Genomic DNA, 19,226 nt, shown 5'->3' on the forward strand with positions numbered 1-19,226 from the left:
ATAGAGCAAATGATTTCTGGAAGGGAGACACCCTGTGTTTGGACCCTTGGAATAAGGGTCCAACATCGTGTTTGTGAAGAGGAGGTAGCAAGCCAACCCTGGTGGGGAAGGAGGTGTGATTAATGGACATAGGATTCTGTGGGATGCCTACAAGTTGGAAGGAGAGAGAAAGAGGACATTTCTGGAAAGCAACTACCCTGTGAGCTTTGCTGATTCGCGTTTTTCCTCATTCCTCTTCTTTGTCTTTTGAACTTCATTTATCAAAGCTCAGTTCCACAGAAGTGTATGCATGCGAACTTGGAAAGGACGTATAGATTGTCCCACAGTCCACATGCCAGATCTGATTTTATACTATAGTTATATGTAGGCTGTTATGATTAGGGGAAGCTCAGCAAAGGGTCCCTGGGACTTCTTTGTGACACTCTTGCTACTGCCCATGAATCTATAATCATTTCAGAAGAAAAATAAAAGCTCAGTTCCAGAGCTTTCCACGCAGAGTCTTGCCCAACAACCAGATTCACACCACCTTCCAGCTGCTTTGGCTTACCGTCCCTTCACATAATTCCCAAACTCTCGCCTGCTTTCTAATCATCCAGGCCACACCGCTTGGCATACATGTGTATTTCTATGTGTGTTACATGTATTAACACGTGCTTGCCTCCACCAAGACAAACACACGGATGTGTACAATACTCTCCTGTTCCCTAGCTGTTTCATATGTGTGTGTATCGCAAATCCCGAGCAAGACTGTAAGTTCTGTCTTCGCACCTCCTTTCTTGGTATACTGGGATGCTGCCCAGGGCTAAGTGCACGGTAAATACGCAACAGATATTACCTAGGTGACTGAAAAAGAAAAAAATATTAAAGGAAATAGAGATATAGTTAAAATAACTCACCAAGGTTTTTTGTTTTCTAAGAATACAATCTGATGCCCAGAAAATATTTACTAGCCCAAGATTAGAGTTTAAAGGCATGTCTGTCTGCTCTAATCCTACTTACCACCACAAACAGGTGGTTATCAACTGAGAAGCACAAAGGTTAGTCACACGTGGGTTGTTTTGGCACCTGCCATAAAATATCTTTGAGTTCACTCAGGGAAATGCTGAAGGAGCACTTTGCTAACTCTAGAATCCACCACCCTTCCCTTGGGGTTATCCTGTCTATGAAAGGGTGATCAGGTTTGTTTAACCCAAAACCTTGAGTTTAAAAAAAAAAAAAAAAAAAAGGACACGGGCATTTTAAGTTTTACGAAGAAGGTATACCTTTAAAATCAATATGACTAGTAGCTCCACATTGAGAAACTAGGAACACAATATAAAGTATATTCTTAGAAAAGGTACCTGCTTATTTAAACCCTATTTATAGGTCAAAATATATTGGTTGCAGCCTGGGAAGAAGGACTGATGTTATTGGTTTTATCTAATTTGACTCTAGGGGATAGAGAACAGTCTACAAAATATTCAGTAAAATAAAGATCAGAACACGTGCATGGCCTTCTACTTCTACCATTTATGCTTTTTTTTTTTTAAGATTTTATTGATTTATTCGACAAACGGAGATCACAAGTAGGCAGAGAGGCAGGCAGAGAAATGGGGTGGGGGAAGCAGGCTCCTTGCTGAGCAGAGAGCCCGATGTGGGGCTCGATCCTAGGACCCTGAGATGATGACCTGAGCTGAAGGCAGAGGCTTTAACCCACTGAGCCACCCAGGCGCCCCCCATTTATGCTTTTAAAACGAGAGAGAATTATACATATTACATATGTTCATACACACACACGCATATATACATATATAACAAGCACACATGTGTGTGTGAGATTTTATATGCATGAGATCTCTCTGGATAGATACACAAGAAGCGGGTGACAGTGGCTACCTCTGGGGGAAAAGAAATTCAAGGACTGAGGTTGGGGAGAACAACTTTTTACTTTATAGATCTTTTCACTATTTGAATATTTTACTATGGTCACACATTATCTTCAGAAATTTTTTAAAATCTTTATATCATAAGATAAAACACAGATAAAGGACATCGCATAAAACAAATTAATACATTAGTGAGTGATTATGAGGTAAATGCTCTGATAGTTACCTACTGGGTCAAGACATAAAAGTTTGCCAGCCAACCAGAAGCCTCTCCACATGCCCTACCTTCATCACAGTCCTGTCCTCCACCCCAAAGCAACCGCTGTCTTGACTTACATAGTAATCCCCTTCCTTCTTCCACTGTCCTGGCTTTGATAACTTCCATACATTTCTATCTAATTTTATCAACCAAGAATGCATTCCTAGCTGCTGTAGTCTTACCCATTTTTAAAAAATTGTTCTTTTAGGTTGCTTGTATTTCCCCTCCATCCCTTTCTTTCCTTTCACTTTTCCTGTTGAATAACCCAGGCCGCTTGGCCTATAGAGATTTCCTCGTCTGGAGTGTGCTGATGACACACTCGCTATATAGTTCAATGTGTTCCTCCTATTGCTTCCACGGCAAATTGACGAATGAATCCACAGGCCTGATGGGACTCAGCTTCAGTCCCTTCCACAAGGTCGGGGTGGTCACATGGTCTTTCATCGATGGCACATGCATCTGGTTGTCTTTGTTCTTCATTGTCAGCAGCATTTCACATTCACTGCCCACATTCATTCATTTACTGGGGGGTTGTAATAATATGTAAAATTTCAACCCTATCATTTCATTTCTTTAGCTGAAATCTTTTTTTTTTAAGATTTTTTTAAAATTTATTTGACACAAAGAGATCACAAGTAAACAGAGCAGCAGGCAGAGAGAGAGGGGGAAGCAGGCTCCCTGCTGAGCAGAGAGCCCGATGTGGGGCTCGATCCCAGGACCCTGAGATCATGACCTGAGCCGAAGGCAGAAGCTTAACCCACTGAGCCACTCAGGCACCCCCAGCTGAAATAATTTTATAAAAGAATCCTTCACTCATCTACTCTGCTTGCTCAACACTCTAGTTATAGTTCGTATAGGAAAGCTTGATTCTTTCATTTCCCCAGTTCTCAAGATGTCATCCTCAAGAGACCAACTAGGCTTTTGGTTTTTGAACATTATTGTGAACTCATGGATTTAAGCTTATCTGATGGGTTTCATACTATAGAAGCCAGAGTCCAAGAGGGCCCCTCATGCTCCTTGCCTCTGGCCTTCACATCTTGCACAGTCCCCTACCCAAAGGAGGGGGTCTGGTCAGTGCAGCCAATACACTACAGCAGAAGTGACAGTGTGTCACTTCTGAGATCAGGCTATAAATGCTGGGAGCTTCCATCCTTGGTGCTCACTCACACTGCATTGCTCTCGCTGTTTCTCTGCACTCAGAGGCAAGTCATACTGTACGCAGCCCCGCGGAGAGGCCGAGCCAGTGAAGAGGAGGAGATTCCTGCCAAGAGCCACAGGAGTGATCTTCTGGTGTGCACTTCCACGCCCAAATGCAAACGAACGTACAGTGAACGGCCTAACTGCAATCTCATTAGAGACTCCGGGACAGAGGTAAGGGAGTTAAGCTGCTCTGGGACTCCGGACTTTGAGAAACTGTGTGATATAAAGTGTCTGGCTTTAAGCAAGGCTTCAGAACCGTTGTTACACAGCACCAGATAACCGATTTGCAATCCACTGCCATTCTTACCATTATTGAAACTCAATCTACTCAATCTGTCCCATTTCTGGTCAGTGAGGGCCTCTTCTCATTGTCTCTTGAGTTATTTGAGATAATTCTAATAGTCTTTAATTTTAATAGCTCCAAAACTAGAATTAACTATTTCTCTAAGAAGTCTTGGTTCACTTGAGGAAGACCATAGTCTAGATGCCACTGTGGAGCTTGGTTGGTCATTATTTCTAGGATTTCTCAGTAGAGAAATAAAATATCTTGTTAGTTCATACTTAACAATTGAAATTCAGGTTAAATTTTTTTAATTTAACTTCCTTTATATTAAATCTGTATACTGTTCAACTACACAAAGAATCTTGTTTCTCAAGGACAGAGTCGATAAAATAAAATACCCATTAATTTTTCATTACTTTATCCCACGCAAACACAGCAGTCCAATTCCAATACTATCACTGATGTTTTGATTTCTGAAAAAAATTTGCCCATGCCACCATAATTCTCTCCCTCTTCCATAGTTGTGCCGTGTCTCCATTCTCAGGATCACATAGCTATTACATACTATACACTGTCCCTTTTTAAAGCTCATTCATTATTAATTCTACAAGTAATCACACAGTATAATTAATGTCACCACCAGTACTCATGATGATGTCTCTCACAGCATTTTGGTTAAGTTGTTCTTTAGTAGATTACTCAGGAAAAGCTCATGAAAACAATATTCTCGGAGTCCTTGGAATGTTGCTAACAGCTTATGCGCTTCATACTTGAAGGCCAGTTTTGTTGGGTATAAAATCCTCAGCTCATAGCTGCTTTCATTGAGTATCAGAAATATGTTATTGCCTTATCTTCTGGCATAGATTATTGCTGTCAAACTGTCTGATGATAATATGATTTTCTTTCTCTTATACCTCACATGATTTTTTTTTCCTTGATGATCAAAGATTACTATGTGCTTTTGTTTCCTTTTAAGTTCATCAGTTTTACCAGAATAAGACTGGGTCATCATTATTCTATATCAATGCCCTCAGATACATACTGTGTTCTTTCAGTACAGATTTCAATTTTTTTTTTTATTTTAGTTTCAGGAAATCTTTAAAATTATACCTTTTTTTAATTATACTTTTTAGTATTTGTTCTGTTTTCCTACTTAGGGTTTCTTCTTCAGCAACTCCTATGAACCATGTGTCAAATCACCTCTATCTTCAATATTTGTTCTTTTTCCCCTTCAAATTCTGTTTTCCTCCTTCCTTTTTTCCTCCTTTTTCTATTTTTCCTCCAATTCTTCTATTTCTATAAAGACATTATTTGCTGTGTTTATGTACTCTCTTATATCTTCTAGTCATTAAAATTTTTTTGTTGATTTATTCTTTCTTAAGTCCTGTTGCCTCATTTCTGAATTTTTCTATTTCTGATTTATATTCCTCTCTCATGACTTGTATTATTTCCTTATTGCCTGTTAGTGTGTTTTGAAATCATTACATTTTTTATCTATTTTTTAATCATATTTTCTGAGACGCTTTCATTGTCTAAGGATGTTATCGTGACTCTCATTGTCTTTATTTCTTACAGCAATTTTGTGAGAGATTTTAACTCAATACTTTGCTATTGCTCATTTTATGTAAAAGGAATTTTCCTGATATTTTAGAAGGAGGAAAAGTTAGGACAGTTTTTAAGTCTTCACAGAGCTCCCTCTTTTATGGTTTCCATGTAGTGTACAGAAATATGGTAACTCTGAGATTTTTTGACTCCACCCTCAACTTCCAACTTTTATTGGGATCTTCTCTTTCTTCTTTCTCTGGTTTCTCCTCTTGCTCAATTTTCGTTTCATTCCCAGTAGTTTTTCTCCTATTTGGACCCTTCTGGAAAGAAACTATAGAGGGTCCATTTTGAGAGTTCAAAGGTCTCTTTGCGTTTTACGACAAGGCCACTCACTGCCTCTCCCTAGTGTAGGCAAACCCCTCCTGGTTTTATCTGCTGGTCTGATTAACATACCATATTTTTCAGTGATTATCTATTGGCTCCTTTGAGTTTCTCCGGTTCTTATTCTACCTGCCACTCCATTGCCTCCCTTTGCTATCTCCCACATAGATAATGATAATATACAGTCTGGTTATTGGCAATTCTCTCCACTCGGTTGTATTTGGTGTTTCCTAGTGCTTACTTGTCACTTAATTTGGTATTTATCTTGCTTGGTGTTCTCTGAGTTCCTGGATCTGTGGTTTGGTGTTTGTTGCGAATTTTGGAAAATTCCCAGTCAGTGCTGCTTCAAATATTTCTGTGTACCCTTCCCATTTCTCCATTACACATACGTTAAACATTTTGCACTTGTCTCAGAGAACCGGAAATCTGTTTTTTTTTCATTCCTTTTTTCTCTTTGCATTTCAGTTTCAGAAGTAGTGACATTTATTCAAAGAGCAGCTTTTTAAACTTTCAGTTTGTTCAGCTATTTTCTTATTGTGGCATCAGGAGTAGCAACTTCTAATCTCCTTACATGCCAAAAGAGAGACTGAAGTCTAACTTAGTTTTGTAGCAAATGTTGTTCAAATGCGTTTTAATTTTTACCATGTATTTTATATGTGGGGATTTAGGAAGATCTAACAACTATTACTATATACTATTTAGGAAGATCTAACAACTATACAGCTATTGCTATCTCCTCAAAATCAGAAATAATGTTTAATAATAATAAAGTAATTAAGTTAAGTAAGGGGTATTCAGCAAAGTGATTCAATGCTACAGTTTAAGTTAATTTTCTTGGTTGAAAAAATAACTTAATAAGCACTTAATTATGAATTAACAACAACAAAGATAAGAATTACCTTGGGAAAAAAATGGAGAAATATTTACAAAGAGGTAATTTATGGGGAAAAAAACTCAAAGAAACTGAGTCAAGCAAGATTTTGAAACTCTTCCATAAACACAGTAACACTAATTAAAACAACAATGAAATATCAATTTTTAACTGTTAGAATAACAAAAAATAGAAAGCTGGTAACACTAAGTATTAGTAGGGTTATAGTTTATAGAAACTCTATTACAGGGCAGGGAGGGGACATGGGCATAAACTGACGCCACCACTCTGCAGGGGAATCTCGTCCTCCTTAATCATATTAAACAGACATTTACCCTGTGATCCAGCAGTGCCATTCCTGGAGATTTTTTCCAAATAAATTCTCACACTAGGTCTAGGAGGGAACAATACAAGGATGTTCATCATAATGTGTAGTAACAGAAGTTGGAGGCAGTGCTGGTTTCCATCATTGGAGGTGTAAAATTCACTTCATGAAGTATGATGTAGCAACAGAAACAATAGGTCTAACTACAGCAATATGTATAGATCTTCAACACCTAATGCTTCATTCAAAAGGTAAGAAGCAGATTGAGATTTGTAACATATCACCCCATATATAAATGTTTTAAATACATGTTAAAAAAACAAATAAAAGGAAGTTTTCATAAACAGACACAAAAAGAGGATACACATCAATCACATTAGAGCCATTCCTGTGGCAGTGAAGGGGAATGGCAATAGGTAAAGAGGACAGTAAGGAAAACAAATACGTATGTAAATAAACAAATGAATACATAAAAAAGAAGTGCAGTACCTTACACAGATCAATGATGGTTAATTGCCCTAAACTGAAAAGTCAATTAACTCATTTCTCCACATCTGGATTTCTACCAAAAATTTTTTTAAATAAACTTAAATATTTGCCCTTAAAACCTATACTTTTTGCGAATACCTCTAATTACAAATACTTATCTTATTAGCATCTCCTCTAATTATTTTCCATTCTCTGAGTTCCCTTTTTTGGCAGCATTTCCAACCTCATGACTTTTTATCATCTGACTCATTCGTGTATTTTTTCAATAAGTATTTAAGTGTCTACTCAAATATTATATACATATTGTTCTGGATACTAAGAGAGTATGAGGGAAACCTCTCCTGCTCCCTCTTTCTGGGAACCTTCCTGCAAAGCGTTAGCCCATGAAATGGCACGAAGCAGCCCAAGGCAGTCCTGATTACTAAATGTGAGAATGAGTCGTGGGTGTCGATGTGTGATGGAATCCACAGATGCACGAGCGAGGTGTCAGCGATGCTCAGGGTGGGTGGGAAGAAAATCTGCCTGAAGCGCCATAGTTGTGTTGGGCCTTATAGGATGAGCAGTATAGACTAGAAAGAGAGGAAGAGATATCCTAAGAGGGAAGCATATCTTTCTACAAAGCACGGTTAAGACCAAATGAAACGCAATCAGAAAGCATCAAACTAGACACTGGGAAATGACATAAGAAAGTAAGGGCAATAAAACTAAATTAGCAGCAAACAAGTTCTGGAGGACTTGATCTTATCCTGTACACAGCAGGAAGCTTCTGGAGGTATTTGAGTCAAAACCAGACAGAGTTGTCTATTTCACTTGTCACATCAAATCTCCCACCAAATACTACTCAGGCTCACAGCTCTCATTCCATCCAGTCTTAGAGTGGTAGACTTTGCAGTGGACGGCCAAGGTGAGACCACTGATCTCCTACCACTTTGCTCTCTTTGCTGCTCCCCAACCCCCCTTTACTTTTTCTACTTCAGCTTCATAACCTGACCTCATCCTCTCAGAGTTTGGGTTATGTATGTTCTCCTAGCATCCTTTGGTTACCTCGATCGTATTAACTGATTCATTCATTAGTTCATTCATCAAATGCTTACGGATCCCCTACTGCTGCGTGCTGGGCACTCTGCTAGAAGCTGAGTGCACAATGTAAGTAAAACAGAACCAAAGCCTGTCCTCATGTAGCCTAGACACAGAGAGAAAAGTTATCATACCTCAGTATCCTATTTTTCACTGTAGAAATTATTGCACTGTATTTCAGCTGTTTTATCTGCCTCATAGACTATGAGTTCCGAGTGCTTGACACTTTGTAAACGCTCAAGAAAGGAAATGTTAACTGATTGAATGAATGAGTGGGTGCTTGGAGAATCCTACTCATACAACACTAAGAGTTATTATCAGTCCTGAATGGATAATGGCAATCTCATCCCTTCCCAGAACTGCTGATCACACAAAAATGTAAACTCTAGGCCACAGGTCAGCAGACTTTTTCTACAAAGTGCTAGGCAGTAAATGCATTAGGCTCTGCAAGCCATATGCTATCTGTTAGGACCCTCAGCTCTGCGAGCATAGCACAAAAGCAGCTGTAGACAATATGTCAACAGTGCGCATGGCTGTGTCCCCAGAAGATTTGGTTTATGAAGACAGTTGTGGACTGGATTTGGCCCATGGGCCCTAGGTTGCCAATCCATGTTGCAGATAATGTCACCTTTCTCAATTTTCCAGGACTGCCTTCATATATTCAATTCTTCAGTCAGATAAATTTAGTTGCTACATCCAACATCTGCCTTCACCTTTAAACCCATGTCTGTGGAGCGTTGCAAGAGAATATGCAATTTGGGGCCCAATGGACCTATTTTACTCATTGGTTAGCCTTTTGACAAGTTTTAGCTGTTTGAACCTCTAGTTCCTCACTGTAAATAAAGGCATATATTTCTTAATCCTGACTATGAGGGGAGAAATATATGTTGAGAAATGAATGTGATGTCTACACACCGTAACCAGTTCACAAATAGCCCCTGCTGTGCTCAGTCGTGTTCTTTTCTGCCTGTAAATCCCATTATCTGATTATTTATTGAGGATCTACTACCTTCAAAGCACACCTTCTGGTACCTCTAAAACCATCTCTCTTAGCCACTGGTTCTCAAACTTGGCTACAGTACGGTTTACTTGGGAGCTTGAAAGTACTGAAGCTTGGGTCCTGACACTAGATATTCTGATAATGGTTATAAAGAGTGGTATGAGCATCAGAACGATCCCCAGATAATTTCGGTATGGAACAAATTTGAGAGTCATTGCTCTACACTGCGATTCTGGCTTTAGTCAATTCAGATAGCCCCTCCCTCCATCTTTCCATCTGCCACCTTTGTAACAGTTAGTGCCGATATGCGCATCTTTACAGAGCTAGAGTTGATCGGTTCTTGAATCTGTTACTTACTCATATTTGTATATATTTAGGGAGAATGGAAAAGAAAACAATGATATATAGTCATCTTCCTTAACATTTGACCTTTGCCATTCAACTATCAGGCATCCATTCCCCTTTCCAATGGCAACAGCCTTGACTTTTCCTCTGGGATCCAGCTGTCCCCTCAGTCCACCTGGCCTGCTTGAGGCTTTCCTCCTCGCCCTTGAAGCTCATGAAACCAGTGCATGGGAAGTCTCCTGGGTACACTCAGTGTTGGTTTACTGAGTGTCCTGATTCCATTTTCCAGGTAGGACTGCTGAAACAAAAGACATGTTTTCCGCTGGATTGCAATCAAAAGAATATGGTTTGAAGAGATTTGGGCAGCCATTTTACAAGCTCAAAGAGAAAGTCTGCCTGAGAACAGAGTAAGAGAGAGACAGAGATGTTATTTTGAGGCACAGTGGGTAGCCATATCTAAAGCCAGCTGCACTAACAAACTGCCATGGGCACCAATAAATTCCCTTTCTCTTCTGCTTCTGCCAGTTTAGTCAGGTGTTCTGTTATTGGCAATGGAAACAATGCCAAACTGATACAGCCTCTTCCACCCCCTCAAAACCAAATCTCATCACCTGTGTATGCAGAGATTACGTGCCAGAATCAAGCCCCAGTGATTCATTCAACACACATACACACACACACACACACACACACACACACACACACACACACCGGGGCCCTATTGTATGCAATGCTTGGCTTATGAGGAGGGATTCCAGTAGTTCTCCACCTCTAAGAACCTCACAGATGTTTCTGGAAAGAATACCCAGAAACAAAACTATTCCCCTACTATTAGGGTGGCCCTGTGCTAAGTATAGAGGACAGAAAAGACCGTCAGACAGGGTCTGTATCTTCAGGGTTTGTAATCAAATTGGAAGGATGGCATGTGCATAAGAAGATAAACAGCAATCTGGGATGTGAGATGCAGATTTCTGAGGGCAGACATCAAACCCAAAGTAAGCCTCAGCAGAAGCTCTTAGGTGAGCATAGGCACTACAACATTTTCTTTTCCTTTGAACCAAAATTAACTAGGAAAAGGAGGGAAAGTATTGCAAAAAGTGGGACAGAAGTATTAGAGGCTTTGGAAGTTGTTCTAAATCACTTTTTATACTTAAAAATTAAGGTATTTTGTGAATTTATTTCCTTACAAATTATCCATGTCAGGTCTCAACAACTGAAATATTATAGAAATCTCTTCATTCATTCAACACTATTTATTGCACGCCTATATGTACCAGACACAATTATTTATATACACTGAGGTTTTAGCACTAAATACAACAATATCCCTACTACTTGCATTCTAATGACTAAGAATAGATAGAAAACTTTTGTATTCAGTGCCCCAAAAGTAGCCACTGTAAATGGTTTGGTGAATATTACTACAGACTTGTATACATAGATAGTGGTACTTGTTTTTACAAAAAACAAGAAGAAGAAGAAAAAAAAAAGAAGAAGGAGGAGGAGAAAATATGCTATACTTACTAATGCCTTATTTTTTAGAAACTTGCTTTTTTTAACTTAGCAATACAATCTGCGCTGGTTTCATGTTAATAAATACAGATTCTCTTCATTCTTTTTATGATTACATAGTATTCCAGTGTATTTAGTCACCATCCTGTTTGTGAACATTTATCTGGTTGTTTCCAGCTTTTCACAATGACAGGCAATGTTGTAAAACATGTGTAATTGCAGTAATTTTTGAACACTCAGAAGTGTTCTCAAAAACAGAATCATAGTTTGAATCATAGTGCGAAAGATGTGAAATTATTTTTAAGTACAAGCCTTATTTTCTACTTCCTTTTTCATTCATCACTGATGTATCAAGTACATAAGATTTTATGCAAATGACTGGAAAATACCTTTTATAACCCATTAATGTAGTGCAGAGTAAAAAAAGAGAGAGAGAGAGAGAGAGAGAAATAATCATTAGCTATTTCCACAAAATCTGCTATGCACCCAGGACTGTTCTAGGCCTTGAAGAAATCTGTTTACTGAACAGTTCAACCTTCCATCAATGCAGAAAGACATTTTGCTAACAGTTCAATTAACTAAACAGGCTGTTTAATTAATAAAAATATTTTTGTCAAGAGGAAACTGAAGCAATTTTGTTTGGCATGCATGCTTAATTGTGTGTTTTAATTTCTTGGTTTTGGCCTGTGATCACTTAAAAACAGTCATCAAGCAAATCTCAATGGTTAACTGTAATTGCAAGAGTATGCCTTTTGCATTTTATGGCGTGTAAAATCTCGTGTAAGAGAAAATAAACACAAGAGCAACAAAAAGGTTCATTCACTTACCCTCTTCATAACCACAGCCAGGGTAAACTTCACTCAGCCTTCGGCCATTGAATTTTATCCTGAAGTTTCCATCCACCGCGCAATCAGATAAACTCCAGCTTGTGGGAGCAACTAATGGAAATAGTGCTGTAAAAAGAATTGCTGAACAAATTTCCATGTGCTTAACCTGAAAGGGAGAAATGGCAACGTGAACGGAGTAAAATGTTTTTAGCCGTTTTTAAACCAGAGGGGGTGATTTCACTTTCAGCAGGAACTTGTGACTAAGATTGCCTGGCTGGGGCAATGATTAACACTCCTGTCGTCATCACTCTGCTGGAGCTCCCCCAGGCCGAGGGAACCTCATCAACACTAAGCATTTGCACTTGAGCGTGCTGCCCTGAGCAGCTGATCGGAGCACTGAGTTCAACTTTGGCATTAAGTTATATAAAATAAAAATGGATTTAGAACCTCTGCCAACTTTGTTAGTGGTTATTTTCACTGAAGTATAAAGAGGCTTGTTTTTACTTTTCATTTCAGTGCCCCACCTTGAAAAACGGGCGGTCATTTAGATCATTTTTCTTAAAATTCCTAAGTTTTATCGGAAACGTTGGCAGGGTCTCTGGGTTCCCTCAGCCTTGTTTTCTTCCCCACTATGCTTGAGTCTAAAAACTTCAGCGCTGGGGCACCTGGGGGGCTCAGTGGGTTAAGCCTCTGCCTCCAGCTTGGGTCATGATCTCAGGGTCCTGGGATCGAGCCCCCACATCGGGCTCTCTGCTCAGCAGGGAGCCTGCTTCCTCCTCTCTCTCTGCCTGCCTCTCTGCCTACTTGTGATCTCTGTCTGTCAAATAAATAAAATCTTAAAACAACAACAACAACAACAAAAAACTTCAGTGCCTTTTTGAACTGCCATTTCTTGCCTTTCTGGAAACCAGGGGCACGGAAAGAGGAGGAAGAACTAGTGAACACGTACACATGTCATCAACTGAATGTTCTTTTTCTTTAGATGGTTGCCTCAAAGAGCCAGTACTATGGGATCAGTCCTTCATAAATGCTTCTAGAAGCAGGGGTGGGGGAGAGAAATCTCACCCAGATTTGAGAAAGAAATGGCCGAGGTTTATTTAGATAAACGGTGCAGCTATCTTGTGATCAGGAGACTGATACTGTATCTGCAAACACAGGGTTTCTTTTAGGTGGAATTCCACTCCACCAACAGGGCAAAGTAGATTATGCATTTCCTGTCGAGTGTCTGAGGAACATAGTGCTGAATAGGGAACTTCAGAGCTAGCTGTGGGTTGTGTTTATTATGCTATAAACTTCATTTTCCTCATAGCCCTTAGATTGCTGACTTGGAAGTAAATTGATGACTCAGAGTTCTTATCACCCTTCCTGAGGTATTTTCCATGAATTGCCAAGCTCATTTTAGGAACTCAGTTTCATCACCAGACCGCCCTCCTACATCCTCCCTCCCTCCACCCAAGATAGCAAGCAGGAACTGTTTCAATGCTGTCAAACCATTCCAAATAAATTCAGTCAGTTTCTCCCTCTGCACCCATATATTGCTGTCTCTGAAATTTAGCAAGTTCCCTAAGCAAATCTCACATACTCTTAGTGTGCCTAAAATGCTGAGCACTTTAAAGTCTTTACTGCTACCCCTCATTTCCTTTTGTTGGGCCACAACAAACAGCTGGAAGTTGGAGAAAAATGCTATGTGCGTGTGCACACAACACACACACACACACATGCATGCGCAAGGTTTAAGTCATCTTCCTTGTTTATTGTTTTAACAGTGCCTGGCACATAGTAAGCACCAAATACTCATTTGCCATTATTATTCTGTTGTCCCTATGAAAAAAAAAAAATTCCAAATCTTCCAGAACTGAGATTCTTAATATAGATTTTAAGGGAACCAAAGGTCCTCTGAACCTGGAATTGTATGTAAAATTTATGATTACATGTATTTTTTCCTGGGAAAATGGTGTTAGGAGTCATCAGATGCTTAACTTAATGTGTCAACGACACACGCACATAAAAGGGCAAGAACCACCACCACAGAGAAGTTTTAAAAATATGTAGTCTCAAAAAAAAGGGGGGCATGGGGGGGAAGGAGAAAAGAAATACAGTCTCCAGGGGTGGGGGCTTGTCAAGTAGACTCTAGAGGTGGAGTGAGATTATCAGGAAAGGATTATATTATCTCCGTATTATGGTAAAACAAAATATTAACTATTTTGAGGAACATACAATATCGTTACCTTTGTTTTTTATTATAAATGTTATAAGGTTACTATCATTACAGCATAATAAACACAAATGAACAGACGATCATGGTGCAGAGTCAACTGAATCAGAGTCAGTTAGTGATAGCCATATATATGTGTGTATGTGCGGTGTTACAAGGTAATTAAGACACAAACGATAAGAAAATGCAAGTGCCTGAAACCCACATTACCTCTACATTGTCAAATCAAATTTCTCTCTTTTCATGCTTGAATTCGTCAATGGCGGCAATAACCCTAACACCAGCTGTAAGCATATGCGGGCATGCTACCTGGGTCCTGATTGATTCCATCTCACCCTCCCCCGGGGAGGGCTGGTGCTGGTCGCAGAGAAGTTGCAAAGAAATGAACTCTGCATAGCTGGCATTTGGGCGGAGAGAAGGAATCCCATCGAGGTTCAAAAGAAACAGGGAAGGCAGAATACCAGGACAGGGACTGAAGGCCTAGAGCTGGTAACTGAACTCAAGCAGGGAATGTCTTTGATGGAAGGAACCACATTGTCCCATCCACGCTGCCACTGCTGGATAACCCGCCCGTCTCTGTGGGAACCGGGCAGCCGCAGGAGGCGGGGACCTTTCCTTCTCCCACAGCCTTGGCTCCCTTTCTAGAAAGATTCTGTGGGTTTACCAACTTCCACCCTGTCCCAAAGTCCTTCCACAGGAGAGAAAGCAAATCCAATTCTTCCCCAACAAATGCTCTGGAGGAGAGAGCATGTGGGAGGAGCATAAGCACCATCCTTTCTCAAGCACCTATTAAACACCGTGTCAGCTTTATATGTATTAAACTTCTGTTTAATCTCATTTAGTGTAAACCTTTATTTCTTCATTTCTGAAGAAATACTACACTTGCTGCCTACCTGATCTCTTCTCCAAGAGTCCACAAGCAGTTCACCTGCACACACACACAGCCCTTCAAGTATAAGCATAAGAAGAGCCAGTCCAGAGCCGTCACCACCGCAAGGAGCTAGAGACAACAATAAACACTTTTATGGCTTCTTTGAAAAAAGTGGAATTGTAAGCACTTTAATATTCATGCTTTTTAATATTTTCATATTTTTCATATTCACATTTTTCATATTTTCAGGCACATCTTTTCTGAAAGAAGATGTATGTGGGCATATTTAATCTTTAAGAAGCCATCGAATAGAATGCTGTCCGATATTTATTTAGCATAAATAAAATCTGTGATGACTATGATTCTGATAGAATGTAACCCATGAGTGAGACATGAGGGATTTTTACTGCAAGGGCAGCTCTTAAAGCATTCTTTTGACTTGGCATCACTGGGTGACCTTTGGCCCCATGAAGCTATAGTTCTTGGTCACGTGATGGTCCATTTACGCAGGGCTGATTGTTTCACAGAGCCATTAGTGCTGCATAACAATGGAATCACTGTGGAGTAACACTTGATAAGCAGCAGAGACAACTAAAACGAACACATAAACAAACAACACACAAAAACACAACTCTTACACTAAGTAACCAGCAACTAAAACAATGAGAGCCATAGTAAAAGTGTGCACTGATCAGATAAAATGTGACCAAAAAAATTCTAATCAGGTTTTTCGAAAAGGCCAAAGAGAAATATATCTTGTCTGAAGTTTGACTTCCATTTAGAGCTTTGCAAATCCCAGTACCATACATATCTTTATAATACGTTGATGGGTTACAAAAAAACCTAATATGAATCAGACCTATATAAATGTGCAGTTGTCAATAAGTGTATCTTCTCAGATAATTACCTAATGGGGTTATCCTGTGTACCTTTCTGGTAACTGAGATATCTCTGAGGGTGAAGATTATGTTTCCTGACCATCCACCCTCTCTATAAGCCTCTGGCTTTCATCCCTGTGAAATCATTCTTTGACCAACAGCTTGATTTGACTTTTACGAAGCTCCAACTTTTTTACTTCTCCTAACCTCCATGGCATATAACTAAATAGAAACTCTCTTCCTGCCCTTGGTTTTAGAGATGTTACACTCTCTTCCTCCCTCTGACTGCTCTTCCTCTGTCTCCTACCCTTTCTATAAGCGGTGCAGGTCCTAGGTATGTGGCCAGTCTTCCTTCTGTATTCTTCCCCAGTATCTCAAGCACTCCTGTTGCTTCAACGGGCACCTCCAGGAGAATGACTCCAAAACTAGTACTTCAACGCTACGTCTTCTCCGTCCAGAGATTCCTGACTACCTGCTGGACATCTGCAACCACCACCAAGTTCAGTTCAGCAATTTGAAACTTGCTTTTACCTCATCTTCACAATCCCTGTTCTTACTTCTCTTTTTCCAGGACTGGTCCAGTTAGTCTCTTACCAAGGTTTGAAAATTCAGTGCCATGTTTTGTCTAACTCTCTCTCTCTCATGGTCCCTTCCCACACACTAGTATATGTGGTCATTGCCTAAGTTAATGGGCTTTTTCCTTCTTTAAAAAACACCTCCCTCCATTCCTTGTTAAAAATTGTTTTTCATTCCTATGGTTATTATCTTACGTCAGCCATTCAGCCCCACACTTTGTGGTATTATCTTTCCTCCTGGTTGGTATCCCACTCTCTTCTCTATTTATTTGTTACCAAGTAACATTTCATTAGAACATCACTTCCATAGTATTCCTCCCTGATCAATGAGCTTCAACAACAGTCATCTCTTAGAGGTTTACCAAAGCTTTTCAAACTTTCATGTGCAGGGGGAATCACTTGAGGTTCTTCCTAAAATGCAGACTGGGATTCAGCTGGTCTGGGGTAGGGCCTGAGAGTCTGTCTTTCTAGGTCCCAGGTGATGTGGATGGTGCAGCTCTGCTTGTGTTGAGTTTATGACTTGGGTCATGTCTAAGTTTCATTCTCCTCACCTGCCAAATGGGGAGACTAATAGCTAATAACTGGCCCCCCTGCCCTTACTCTCGCCCCACTCAATAAAACAGAATGACTTTGTTAATATGTAGATACAATCATGTCCCTTCTCTGATCAAAGACCCCAATGTCTCATTTAGGCAAAAAGAAAGTCCTTACAGTTAGTTTTCTGCAAGATCTGACCCAGCCTTAGCCTGCATAACTATAGCTCCTTACACTCTCCTAGCCACACCACCCTCCTTGTTTTCAGAACACCGAAAAGCTTCCTCTTGTAGGCTTTTACTTTTGCCTTTTCTTCTGCCCATAATGCTCTTCCTCCAGAGAGTTGCATGGCTTCTCCCTCACCTCCTTTAAGCTTGGACTCAAAGCTCTTTTTATCAGTGGTATCTTCCTTCACCCACTATCTAAAATTGCGAACCTGCTGGAACGCCTGGGTAGCACAGCCAGTTAAGCGTCCGACTCTTCATTTCAGCTCAGGTCATGATCTCAGGGTCATAAGATAGAGTCCCATGTCCAGTGCTGCGCTGGGTGTGGAGTCTGTTGGGATTCTCTCTCTCCCTCAAAAAAAAAAAAAAAAAAAAATTAAAAAATTATAAACATCCCTCCTTCATCATCAGCTCCTCACATCCCCTTCCTTGTTTTATTTTTCTCAGCAACATTTATCCATATCTAATATATCAAATGTTTTGCTGATAAAATGTAAGCTCCAGGCAAGTATAGATTCTTGGCTGTTTGGGTTAACTATTCATAGTTATACATCTCTTTCTTTTGGCTGATGTCCCAACACCCACCATATACCAGGGCCTGGTATATAATAGGTAAAAATTATTTGTTAATTGAATGAGGAACGAACGAAGGAATGAATGAAGAAATAAAAGACCTAACTCAAGGATTGTTATGAATATGTAAGATCACATACATAAAGCATTTGACACATTGCTTGACTGATATCTTAAATACAGAGAATAGAATGGTGGTTGCAAGGGATAGGGGAGGGGAAAGTCAAAGGGAACAAATTTTCAGTTATAAGAAAAAGTTCTGAAGATCTAATTCACAGCATGGTGGTGACTATAGTTAATAATACAATACTGTGTACTTAAAAGTGCTGAGGGTAGAGCTGAAGCATTCTCACCACAAAAAAGAGTTATCTACATTGTGTCAGGTGACAAATATGTTAATTATCTTGATATTGGTAATCACTCTATTATAGACACAGATATCAAAACAACGTTATATAGTTTAAATATAATTATATAATCATGATTGTCAATTATTCCTCAAAAAGTTAAAATTTAAAAACACAGTAACTGAAATATAGAACCATACTTCTTTGACCCTAACTCAGTTGTCTTTCAATATTAAAATTCTAAATAGCTCCATTGGATATTATAAATTCTCAATAGCTACATGTAACAATATGGATAAATCTCAGTAACATAATGGGGGCACTTGGGTGGCTCAGTTGGTTGAGCAATGGCCTTCAGCTCAGGTCATGATCCTGGAGTCACAGGATTCAATCCCGCATCCGGATCCCTGCTTGGCAGGGGGTCTGCTTCTCCTTCAGACATTCCCCCTCTCATGCTCACTCTCTCTCATTCTCTCTCTCTCTCTCTCAAATAAATAAATAAAATCTTTTTTAAAAAATCTTAAAAACAGAATGTTGAGTAAAGAAAGCCAACACAAAAGGAAATTCCATTTATTTCTCTGTGGTGTGTGTGTGTGTGTGTGTGTTTAACAACAGGCAAAAACTAATCTAGAAGGATAGAAGTCAGAATTTTAATTGCCTTTGGTGGTGGAGGGGAATGGCTGGGAAGATGCACAAGGTAGTCATCTGAGGTGCTCATTATTTTATGTCTTGATCTGGGTGGTGCTTACACACGTGTGTTCTCTGTGTAAGAATTCATTGATATATATATCACGTGTGTGTACTTTCTGTTTGTATGTTATATTTCAATTAAAACATTTCCTTTAAAAAAGAGAAAATGGTTAGACTAGGAAACACTAAGCACAAATGAGGGTAGAAAAACTGATTGAAATTTTATGTAATAAATGTCTAGACCCCAGTTCTCTTTACCTGATGAACAGAATACACTCACTCAGGACTTTCCCCTCCAGAAAGGAGGTTAGAAGATTCTTCTATAGGAATTCTGACTAGT

General features: G+C 39.5%; 1 protein-coding gene across 1 annotated transcript in view; it reads right to left on the bottom strand.

Moving 5' to 3' along the window:
- TRPM6 (transient receptor potential cation channel subfamily M member 6) overlaps positions 1–12,220 on the bottom strand; it is a 159,473-nt gene extending 147,253 nt beyond the window's left edge. The window contains exon 1 of the mRNA XM_032866643.1: positions 11,980–12,220. Within this exon, the coding sequence (XP_032722534.1) occupies positions 11,980–11,988 (9 nt within the window). The 5' untranslated portion in view covers positions 11,989–12,220. The remainder of the gene's footprint in view (positions 1–11,979) is intronic.
- Positions 12,221–19,226: the final 7,006 nt, after the last annotated feature.

This window comes from Lontra canadensis, unplaced genomic scaffold (assembly GCF_010015895.1).
Source record: "Lontra canadensis isolate GAN:19392208 unplaced genomic scaffold, GSC_riverotter_1.0 scaffold31, whole genome shotgun sequence".
Classification (NCBI taxonomy): domain Eukaryota; kingdom Metazoa; phylum Chordata; class Mammalia; order Carnivora; family Mustelidae; genus Lontra; species Lontra canadensis.